Source organism: Ranitomeya variabilis, chromosome 4 (assembly GCF_051348905.1).
Source record: "Ranitomeya variabilis isolate aRanVar5 chromosome 4, aRanVar5.hap1, whole genome shotgun sequence".
NCBI lineage: Eukaryota > Metazoa > Chordata > Amphibia > Anura > Dendrobatidae > Ranitomeya > Ranitomeya variabilis.
The window spans coordinates 737,975,019-737,987,711 of NC_135235.1; the positions used below are offsets into that span (position 1 = coordinate 737,975,019).

Here is a 12,693-nt window from a genome sequence, read left to right on the forward strand (position 1 = left end):
TGTAGCGCTGACCCCTGCACGGTCCGTGTGGTACTCAGTCGGCACACGGCTGCCGCACGTGTGCCACACTGATGTGCCACGTGAGCTCATGGACACGGATAACTCCGGTACCAATTTTTCATTTTGTATGGTAAATATTAAAATGTCAAATTTTTGCAGACTTTGCTTACGCCCCGAGTCTCACTAATGTAAAAAGTATATATGCTAAATTTCAAGTCGATCGAACAATATTTAGAAGTTGCACACTTTTATCAGTTTAATAAAAGTACGCAAAAAACAGATTTTTCAATGTTAAGTATTTTTTATTAGAAATTCAAACAATTAAAAACTTAGAATAATAGTGACAATAAACAGTAACATTGATAGGCAATATCATACGTATTAAATGATTTACACTAATGTGCTGTGAAAGATGCAACTCCTTTTGTTCGCTTGGTGACGGCGTTTCTATGATACTCGACAACTCTTAACAAGAATTGTTTCTGTTCATCTCTGATTGAATTATTAAACTTCTTTATCAGAGCAATGCCCCTTTCAGCGGTGTCATTCACCACCTTAAGAGCATTGACGGAGCTTCTTAGTGTATCACTGCAATATTCTTCTACGTCATGGATCCCAAACAATTCAAAGAATGTCTTTGTTTTACTTGTAACAAAATCGCTGAGGTCTTTTCCTTCAAAAACTAGGTTTTTACCTTCCAACCGTTTCAGTTCCTTTTTCTTTGCAGGTTTCATTCTTAAATTTTCAAACATTTTATCCTTCTCAGCCTGACCGATACGTTCATCCAATATTAGTTTCTGCCAATCCTATGTTAGTTTCTGACAGATACCAAATGTGTCTCTTAGCCACTGTGAGGGCACTTTCTCTGACATCTTTATCTGGATAATATTGCAAAAGCTGTAGCATCTCCAAATCATTCTTTGGAGCCCATAGACTTACAACTGCCTCGTGCCAAAAGCGGACATATATTAGACAGAAAAAACGTGCTACTTTTCTTATTCCTTTCAATTAGGTATTAGAAATATGCAATTGTTTAGTGAATAGCACAATTTTGAGTACATATATGGCCTTTGCTATCCACCTTGCTTCAGTCAGAGCCCCTGGAACCCTGAATTCGAAATAGTTTTCATCCCAACCTCCAAGATATAGAAGTGATAGTTGTAATAGCTCTTTGTAATCTTCTCTTGGATGACTACCATCTTTCAAGACATTGTTGAGGTAGTCCACCATTTTCACACGTTCTTCTAGAAAACCTTGAATGGGATTTTCTTCATCTAACATCGTGGAATAGGACTTCTTATCAACTGAATTCCACTGATTTTGGAACTTTCAGAAAATCTGGATGTCAGGACCACTTGATAGTATGTTACAACAGTTACCAAACACTCCTTTCAAGATTAATTCGTGGGTGTGGTGGCGGCAAGCCAACCACAACAATGGTCGCCCAAATTCAATTTCAATTCTGATACATGCTCCTTGGATCATTCTTGTATTAGATGCAGTTGTATCGAAAGATATACCAATGATATGGTCACGTAGCGCAAATCGGTCCACCTCCTGAATAACAACTTCAGCTATTAGCTCACCAGTACCTTTCTGGGCAACAGGTACACCAAGCAAATGCTCAAAATCTTTTCCAGTTACAAGAACAGCAACTCTATCTTCTAGAGTTTTGACACTCCCACAGGTAAACGAGGGCAACAATTTACTATCCCAATGTAAGACTAAATGAGGAGTATTTTCAAACAGTGACTTTTCTATGTTCTCACCCATTTGTCTTCTGTTAATTGCCCGAGCTCGGAAAACGGTAGATGGAGATATGGAAATGCATGAAACATCGTGACCAAGACTTTTTGCAGTTGCAATAAATGAAGTACTTGCTTGTCGAATGGAGAGTTGTTCTCGATCCCATGTAGCTGTGAGTGTGTGATCAAGAGGTTTTAATCTACGACCTGAATAAGATTTTTTCACTGGTGGTGCAGAAAATTCGTCCTCTTCATGAATTGATGATGATGGAGATGAGACTGAGTGTTCCACTATAACTGTCTTGGGTATTTTGACAATTTCTTTATAATGTTTCATCTTGTATGCCTCCTTTTTTTTCTGTACTTATTTTCTTCATTTTAAGTTGTGAGGCAAGAACCTTATCTACACCACTCATTGATGAACTCATACGATCCTCTCTTTGTGACATAAGGAATGCTTTATCATCTTCTAGTACGCTATTCATGGACATCACATTTTGCCTGACAATATCAAATAGCTCAACAAGATCACCTTTCCAGATCTGCCGCTTCATATTTGCTTTGTCAGTGTTTCTTGATTTCTCTTTACCCAGATGTTGATATTCCTTGTATAACTTGTGTATACGAGTTTGGATATTCTCCTGTGTCATAACAGGGATACTTGCTTTCTTCCATACTTCCTGTAGTTTAATACTTGTGGATTTAGCAGCACACGAGAGTGTTTCTTTCATTTCCTTGTGATGGTAAATAAAAACTAAAAGCACTTGTTCCTTGGAAGGGAGTCGAGCTCCCAAAAATTCACCACCAGGCACCTGTTCAAGTAACCAAATTCCCTTTCTAGTACTCATTTTCAGTTTGACTACCTGCAAAACATAATAGAAACACAACATACACATTAGTGTGATGTCGATGATACATTTTCATGAATTTTAGTACTTTCAGATAAAAGTGATCAAAGTGTGCAACCCCTAAATATTAATTGATTTCACTAAAATGTTTTACATGGATCTTTTAGATGACTTAGACCAAGGATTCAAGCAAAGTCATGTGAAAATCATAACTTTGGAGAAATGAAACACCCTAATCTACCTGTGGCAATACATTTTTGTCTCCCAAATCATAACATTATGGACATGAAATTACTTGTGTTAAAAGGTAGCTTCAAATCTAAGAGAGACAGAAGAGTCTGGGAATATAAACTGATGATGACCTTTGACAGTCTCACTGCAGGAATGAATGTGTCGCATGGATTTATGTCTTTTTACATCAACTAAGGAAATTGCCCCTAAGACCATGTGGGGTCATCACAACAGAACCAACCCAAATCAGAGGACAATAAAACATTCCTTATCTAAGAACTGGCCCAATATTTATGGACATAACTGTTTATCACTCATGGTAATTCTGCTTCATGTCACCTATCTTATCCATGGTTTTTCCTTTTTTTCTGCTGTTGTACATAAATGTGATTCTTAAGAATTTCTTTTAGTCTTTGCCTGATGAAGAGACCTGTGTAGTCTCGAAAGCTTGCAATTTATTACCATCTTTTCAGTTAGCCATTAAAAGGTATCAACCACTGAGGACTCTTAATTCAAAATATTTTTCTATCTACTGGCTAACACTGTACCAAGATATATATCTTTCCTGTATCTGTGGGCTACAAATTGTGGTATTTGAGGCCTCCATTCAACTGTTTTTCCGGTGTCTTAGCCTAGTTATTGACACCAGTTTGATGAGAAAATTGTTCGCTACAGGCCAGATATTTTAAACTGTGGTTATCCCTCACATGGATCACATATTAATTCGCTCCAAATTCAGCCATTTGTAGTGAAGGTGGAAAATATTGTAGTCCATTTAAAATGAGCAAGGCGCGTGGCAAGGGATGAGGAAGTGGACGTGATGGTGATTGTGCATGCAGAGGCTGAGGCTGTGGGTAAGCTGGAATTATGCCACAACAAACACCCACATCTTCTTGCCTGACCTTCCTTTCCGAATTACTATGGGATCGCAGAACACCACTATTGAACCCAGAGCAGTGTCAAAAGTTTGTTGTTGGTTGGATAGCCGATAATGCTTCCAGTCACTGCCACCACCACCACCCTGTCTTCCACACCGTCAAGTCTGATTAGCCTTGAGTCTGGACCGCATATTCCTCACCCTGATCATCCTTCCTCCCACCAAGCCAAGTGCCCGGAGACAACTGATCCTACATTTGGACACTACAAAGAGCTGTTCACTTTTCCATTTATAGATTCGGGCCTCTCGCCCGGTCCACTTGAAGCAGGGCAAGATGAGATAGCATGTAGCAATGGCCAAATATTTGAGCAGCCACAGTCATGTGAAGGCAACAGTGAGAACATGTCACAAGAGGTGGACGATGATGAGACGCAATTGCCAGAAAGTCAGGAGGACTAGGGTGTGGTAGTTGAAGATGAGGTGGATGATACAGTAACTGACCCAACCTGGCAAGAGGACATGCAGAGCGAGGACAGCAGCACACATGGGGAGGGAGGCATAGCACCACAACAGGCAGGAAGAAGCAGTGTGTTGGCCGCAAACAGAGGGTGGGCAACCGTTCCTCGTAACACCAACATGACGGAAGTTGCCAGTCCAACTGTTAGGTCTTCTCAAGTCTGGTTGCTTTTTAAAGACTCTGCCGATAACCCCAAAAACTGCATTTGCACCACCTGCCATGCCCGCATCAGCAGGGGTAGCAAAACTACCAGCCTGACCACCACCAGCATGTTTTTGTGAGCTGAACCCCAAGGTCCAGGGACAGTGTCTGCTGGTGACACCACTGCTTCTTCTGCTGTTGCACGTGGAAGCCAATCCCCTGTCCATGGTGCCTGCGAAGATGCCTCCTGCCCTGCTCCTGTCGTTGCACACACTCAACTAGCACCATCATCAAGCATGTCCACGTCCTTGTCCTAGCACAGCGTTCAGTTGATCATACCCCAGGTCCTTGGAACGCAAGCGTAAATATGCATCTAACACTCCACAGGCAACAGTACTAAATTCACAGTTCTTATCTGGGGTGGAACACATCCAACGCCAAGGAGTGCGGGCCCTACATCAATCAGGATTGCCCCCACAGTCTACAGCTCCTGCACCTCCTCCTCTCCAGCCTCCATCTCTGAAATGACATCAATCACAAGCTGGAAGCACTGCAGCACTGCCTCAGCCAAGCAGCAATAGGCTGTGCTGAAGCGAATATTCTTAGGTGACAAACCGCACAATGCTGAAGAGTTGTGGACAGCTCTGAAAGACCATGCAGATTTGTGGCTGACACCGCTGAACCTACAGCCAGGCATGGTCATGTGTGATGATGGCTGGAACCTGGTGGCAGCTCTAAGGTGAGTTCACACATGTACCATGCCTAGCCCATGTGCTTAACCTCGTTGCTCAACGCTTTCTCTAAAGCTACCCGGAGCTGCCAGATCTGCTTGTGAAAGTATGCAGTCTGTGTGCCCATTTTAGAAAGTCAGCTACAGCTTCCGCCGACCTTGCCGTGCTTCAGCAGCATTTGCAGCTTCTGGCTCACCGACTGGTGTGTAATGTCCCCACGCGTTGGAACTCTATACTGCAGATGTTGGAAAGGATTTGTGAGCAGAAAAGGGCAGTTGTTGACTACCAGCATCAACAAGGCCATCGGCATTCAGTTCAAACTCCACACAAGACCTCAGGAGTGGACATGGATGTCAGACGTATGTACCATCTTACAAAACTTTGCATTCTGGAAAGCTCTCTGCTCACAGAGAAAGAAAGAGGATGCATTGCAGGCGGAGCATGATGTGATAGAGCAAGGAACGATAGAGTGATTACACACAGCCCAGCATCATGTCATCCCAACGTGGCTTGTTTGACATTGAGGAAGAGGAGGAAGAACAGGAGCTACTGTACTTTCATGCACTATAAACAGTACTACAAGCACAACGGTGATACAGTCTGTTCAGCGTGGATGGCCTGAGGACAGGGAGGAGGAGGAGAGCATGGTCAGTCGTCCTCTTGGTGAGGACACGGAAGTCTTGCCTGTTAGCAGTCTGGCATGCATGGCTGACTTTATGTTGCGCCATGTTTCCCGTGACCCTCGCATTCTCGAAATTTTGGGTGACAGTCAATACTGGTTTGAGACACTTCTAGACCCACGCTACTTTCAATCTCTTCTTCCAGAGGCAGACAGGTCTACTAAAATGGTGCAGTACCAGAAGGCTCTTGTTGCGGAATTATTTAAAAAATTCCCATCTGAAAACGCAGGCAGCAGAGGTCACAGTTTGTTGGACAACCAAGGAGTACAGGTGAGAGAGATATAACTTCAATCCAGCAGAGGCAGGGGAACACTGGCAAAGTTCTGGGAGCATTTTCTCAGATCCTCCCATCGCACTGACCCTGAGGCGCGGAGTACTCTCACAAGTAGTGCAAAGTTTGGGTAGATGCTGAGGGAGTACCAACATCCTCCGTGATTCCTCTGTGCCTTTTAATTATTGGGTATCCAAGCTGGACATGTGGCATGAACTGGCTCTCTAAGCCTTGGAGGTCGTGGCCTGTCCTGCCGCTAGCGTTTTGCCAGAGCCAGTTTTTAGTGCCACAGGTGGAATTATAATTGATAAGCGCATCTGCCTGTCAACTGAAAATGCTGACAGGCTGACTCTTATAAAAATGAAAAAGGACTGGATTGGGCCAGACTTCTCTACACCACTGAATGATAACAGTGAAACAACCTCAAATGCAATGTCATTTTTTTGGGAGGTCTATTTCCATGCACTCCTTCACACCCACACATGGGTATAAGCTTCCTGATTTTGCTTATCTGCTGTTATCCTGCTCCTTCTCCTCATTCTAATCAGCCACCACTAGATCACCATGGTGACCATGATCCGTGATGCAACAGCCACGTTATTGTGTTAAAGGGCGTTTATGATGACTGAACCAAAAATGTTTACACAGTATGTTGATGTGTACCCCCCCAGGGGAAAATGTTTGTCAGCCTATACACTTACTGCATGGGTATTACAAGTATAGGAGACCCGCTTCTTTAAACTGGGAAAACATTTTTCGGAGGCCATCATCCACATTTATTCCAAGGGGGATTGAGATGCGTGTAAATTTGGCACAGGTCTTACATTCACTTCATGGGCAAACTTTATGGGAGTACCAAATGACTAATTTATTGAACTTTGTTTTCATGTGGCCATTCAAAACATTGGTTCAAAGACTTATTGGGGTGCGTGTAACTTTGGGGCAGGGCAGGCATTGCATTCAATGCATAAGCAAACAGTATGGGAGCACCAAATGAATAATGGAAACTTTGTTTGCATGTGGTCATCTATGACGTCTGTTCAATGGGTTGGGGTGTGTTCAAATTTTGGGCAGCCTTGCCACTCACGCAATAACAGTATAAGGGACCCACTGTTTAATAATGGGAACAACAAAGCGTAGCCAGCTGATGGAATTCTAAGAATAGTGAGGACCAACTGCTGGCCCTATAAAATAGACTGTCTTTCAGAGTCCCTCTTTCATAAATGAAACAGGATGTGTCTAATGATGTGTCACACACCACATGGCCAAATAAGGTTGTAAATTGTTAAAATTACATTTCCCAGTGAATGCATTTGTTTTGTTTGAAAGCCATTGTAAAGTTGAAAAACGCATCAAAAATGTGTGAACATAGCCCAAGTGGTGGAGGAACACTTTTGTTTTGGGTTATTTGTTTTGCCTTACATACAAATCAAAAGGATGTTCCTTAACATATTTCCCAGGAAAATCCATTTTGGTTTTCTTTTTCTATGTTTCATTGTGTGCCTGTAAAAGTGGTGTAAGACTCTGACAACATTGTTCACAGCTGTGACTTGGGAGTCAGAAATGCTTCCAGGGGTATTCCCCATGATGTTTCCATGTCATTTGAGCACTGTTGCCATCGATTTCAGATGTTTGGGGACACTAAAAGGACCCCTGGGGGGTCGTGGCAAGAATACTCCGTTTTCCCATAGACTTACATTGGGCTCATTGCTCGGGTTGAGCACCCGAGCATTCCAATTTGATCGACCCGAGCAACGAGCATTGTAGTGCTCTCCCATCACTAATATAGATGTGATGACCCTCCATTGCCAGCCTATCACTGTTATGCCAGAATCAACATGGCTGCAGCATTACAGTGCATGGCAGACAATACCTACATGTTCATTAGGGCTCTAAAGAGCGCAAAACATGCAGTGCGTGGACCCGAGCTCCCGCCAAAAAAACTGGCCGAGTATCTCGAGCACTGCGATGCTTTGGCGAGTACCAAGGATTCTCTCTCATCATTAATTATATAGTCATTACAGAGTGAACTATCTCAAGTGTTTATTTCTTTTAATGTTGATGATTATGGCTTACAGCCAATGAAAACCCAAAAGTCATTGTCTCAGTAAATTAGAATACTTTATAACACCAGAAAAAACAACACACACTATGGCGCTCGCCACAACAGAGAGGGGGGCAAAAGGTGGTGACAGGAAGTATGGGCAGTGGAATGAACACCCCTAGCTGCTGGGACCACACAGGATCTGTGCCTATCCTGGGAAGAAAATATATAAACTATAGTGTCACAATACGGACAAAGTGGACCGCGCTCAGGGGTGCGTGCTGCGTGGTAATGGGCGGTAAGAAGCGGATGTTTAAATCCGAAGGGTTTTACCTCAGTTACCACTAAACATATAGAGCCTGTATGAGTGCTGTAGATGATATGAAAATAATGTCATAAATGTGTATGCCTGTGCCGGCTATACAGAGAGGTGCTTACCTAGCTGCGCTTGTTCCTCCACCCCAGCGCCCGAAGTGAAGCCCGGACTGGCGTCCGCTGTGTGATCAGATGCGGCGTCCGTGGGGAGTAGGAGAGCGGGGGGGGAGAAAACAGAAGACTCTGCAGCTGACGCGGTACCTGGGGGTCCCGGCCGAAGGCGTCCCTGGTAACCGCGAGGAGAAAAAAGATGGCCGCTAGCGCCGGCTTGCTGGTGCCTAAACAGTGACGCCGCATCTGATCACACAGCGGACGCCAGTCCGGGCTTCACTTCGGGCGCTGGGGTGGAGGAACAAGCGCAGCTAGGTAAGCACCTCTCTGTATAGCCGGCACAGGCATACACATTTATGACATTATTTTCATATCATCTACAGCACTCATACAGGCTCTATATGTTTAGTGGTAACTGAGGTAAAACCCTTCGGATTTAAACATCCGCTTCTTACCGCCCATTACCACGCAGAACGCACCCCTGAGCGCGGTCCACTTTATCCGTATTGTGACACTATACTTTATAACACCAGCTTGAAAAATGATTTTAAAATCCAAAATGTTGACCTACTGAAATGGATATTCAGTAAATGCGCTCAATGCAGGCTCCTTTTGCATCAATTCCTGAATCAATCTGGATTGGCATGGAGGCGATCATCCTGTTGCACTGCTGAGGTGTTATGGAAGCCCAGGTTGCTTTGATAGCAGCCTTCAGCTCATCTGCATTATTGGGTCTGGTGTCTCATCTTACTCTTGACAAAACCCCATAGATTCTCTATGGGGTTAAGCTCAGGTGAGGAGTTTGCTGGCCAAACCAGGTATTCGTACTTTTGGCAGTGTGGACAGGTGCCAAGTCCTGCTGGAGAATTAAATTTCCATCTCCAAAAAGCTTGCCGGCAGAGGGAAGCATGAAGTCCTCTAACATTTCCTGGTAGATGGCTGCGCTGACTTTGGTCTTTATAAAACACAGTGGACGTACAAGAACATATGACATAGCTCCCCAAACCATCACTGATTGTGGAAACTTCACACTAGACCTCAAACAGCTTGGATTGTGTGCCTCTCCACTCTTCTTCAGACTCTGGGACCTCGATTTCCATATGAAATGCAAAATATACTTTCATCTGGAAACAACACCTTGGACCACTGAGCATTAGTCCAGTTCTTTTTCTCCTTGGCCCAGATTAGATGCTTCTGGCGTAGTCTATTGGTCATGAGTGGCTTGATAAAAGGAAAGCGACACTTGTAGCCCATGTTCATGATACGTCTGTGTGTGGCGGTTCTTGAAGCAATGACTTCAGCAGCAGTCCACTCCTTGTGAATCTCATCCAAATATTTGAATGGCCTTTTCTTAACAATCCTTTCAAGGCTGTGGTTATCCTGGTTGCTTCTAGCACATTTTTTTCCTTCAGCTCAACTTTCCATTACTATGCTTGAATAAAGCACTTTGAACAGCCAGCTTCTTTAGCAATGACCTTTTGTAGTTTACCCTCCTTCTGGAGTGTATCAATGACTGCATGCTAGACATCTGTCCGGTCAGCAGTCTTCCTCATGATTGTGGAGCCTACTGAAACAGACTAAAGGACCTTTTTTAAATGCCTAGGAAGCCATTTCAGGTGTTTTTATTGACTTTATAATGACTTTTTGGTTTTCATTGGCTGTAGATATAGTCATCAACAGCAATAAACACTTGAGATAAATCACTCTGTAATGACTCTATATAATAAGAGTTTCACTTTTTGCATTGAAGAACTGAAATAAATTAACTTTTTGATGATATTTTAATTTAGTGAGAAGCACTTGTATGTGACTATGTAAAAACAATTCAGAACATAAGAAAAGCTTCTCCCCTGTGTGAATTCTTTGGTGGCTAGAAAGATTTGTTTCTTCACAAAACATTTTTCCACATTACGAACATGAAAATGGCTTCTCCTCCGTGTGGGATTTCTGGTGGCTATCAAGATTCGCTTTGTGGTTAAAACATTTCCCACATTCTGAACAGGTAAAAGGCTTCTCCCTTGTGTGAGATCTATGATGTCTGACAAGATCTGATTTACCTATAAAACATTTCCCACATTCTGAACAGGAAAAAGGCTTCTCTCCTGTGTGAGTTCTTTGGTGGGTAACAAGATGCTCTTTCCTGTTAAAACATTTCCCACATTCTGAACATGAATAAGGTTTCTCCCCTGTGTGGGTTTTCTGATGACTAACAAGATTCACTTTGCGGTTAAAACATTTCCCACATTCTAAACAGGAAAAAGGCTTCTCCCCTGTGTGGGTTTTCTGGTGGCTAACAAGATGCGATTTTTGGTTAAAACATTTCCCACATTCTGAACAGGGAAAAGGCTTCTCTCCTGTGTGAGTTCTTTGGTGGTTAATAAGATGCGCTTTGTGGCTAAAACATTTCCCACATTCTGAACAGGAAAAAGGCTTCTCTCCTGTGTGAGTTCTTTGGTGGGTAACAAGATGCCCTTTGTGGTTAAAACATTTCCCACAGTCTGAACAGGAAAAAGGCTTCTCCCCTGTGTGAGATCTATGATGTCTGATAAGAACTTTTTTATCTGTAAAACATTTCCCACATTTTGAACAGGAAAAAGGCTTCTCCCCTGTGTGAGATCTATGATGCCTGACAAGATCTGATTTACCTAGAAAACATTTCCCACATTCTGAACAGGAAAAAGGCTTCTCCCCTGTGTGGGTTTTCTGGTGGCTAACAAGACTCGCTTTCTGGTTAAAACATTTCCCACATTCTGAACAGGAAAAAGGTTTCTCCCCTGTGTGAGACCTGTGATGTCTGACAAGAACTGATTTATCTAGAAAACATTTCCCACATTGCGAACAGGAAAAAGGCTTCTCTCCTGTGTGAGTTCTTTGGTGGGTAACAAGATGTGCTTTCCGAATAAAACATTTTCCACATTCTGAACATGAAAAAGGCTTCTCCCCTGTGTGAATTCTCTGGTGACTGGCAAAATATGATTTCTGGTTAAAACATCTCCCACACTTGGAACAAGAAAATCTATTGTCTCCTTTGTGAAGGTTTTGTTGTTTAAGAAAGGACTTTTCTAGGGGAAAACTATTTCCATATTTTGAAAATGAAAATGTCTTCATTGCTTTAGGAGCTGTTCTATTTTGAATGGTTATTTTGTGACTTTGATTTTCCTTAGTAGTCGGTAATGAATCAGAAGACAGGACCTGTTCCAAAGGATCAGATGACAAATCTTTGCTGTGAAGGGATGATGGTATATCTGGAGTAATGGCATTCAATTCAATTGTATCCTGTGGGATCTCAAGATCATCTGATTTAAACATTGAAGATGCCAGCTGCCCTGCTGATTTCCTGGAACAGTCATCTGCCAAGAATAAAAAAGTATTATTTTAGAATAAAATATCCTTGATTTCTATATTTTTGAACATTTCTACTTAAGCGGTTTGTAAAAATGGCAAGTTATGCAGAATTATTGAATTATTCACAAAGACAATGACAGTTTACTAGACTGTGCTCAAACCACATTAAGCATCCATGCTTTTGACATTACTATAGTGAAAAGAAACCACTTATTTTACGGCATGTGTATCTCCTGTAGCACAATCTGGGCACTATGTGTTGGGTAATAACTTGGGATATTTGCAATTTTCACTTTCCAATATCCACTGCGCGTGCTAATATCTGGAGACTGCAAGTGGAGTCAAAATAGTCACTATTCCTATAGATTAATTCATTGAGGGTTATAATTTACAAAATGGAGTCACTTTATAGGGATTTCATCTGCTCTGGTTTTCTGCACTTTTATCATATTAGGGATTCTACAAATGGTGTGTCCCATCTGATCCTGCAACTTCTGCTTCGGACACCAGACGCGGCCTTACTCATTCTGCAGTCGATTCTGGTAACAGAGGTGGTGTTGGAACCAGAAGCTCTTGGCGGTGCAGGCTCTGTCCAGCCACTAAGATTAGGGTGCCTGGCATCTGTAGGACCATCCAGTCTGGCAGTATGGGTGTGTGTGCTGTCAGCTGTAGTAATCTGCTCCCTGTTTTAGCCAACTGGAAAGCACCACACCTTACTAAAGCTTGAAGCATATTGCTGGAATCTGCCAGATATAGCCTTGATCTCCTCTAGTTCAGTCTTCTGTGCTCAGCTCCTGGCTTGTGTATTTGTTTCCTGTTGTGACCCCGGCCTGTTTA

General features: G+C 42.8%; 1 protein-coding gene across 1 annotated transcript in view; it reads right to left on the reverse strand.

Annotated features, from left to right (window-relative positions):
• Nucleotides 1–9,321: 9,321 nt before the first annotated feature.
• The window catches only part of LOC143768006 (uncharacterized), a 53,247-nt gene continuing 49,875 nt past the window's right edge, over nt 9,322–12,693 (reverse strand). The window contains exon 7 of the mRNA XM_077256628.1: nt 9,322–11,861. Coding sequence (XP_077112743.1) covers nt 10,420–11,861 — 1,442 coding nt within the window. The 3' untranslated portion in view covers nt 9,322–10,419. The remainder of the gene's footprint in view (nt 11,862–12,693) is intronic.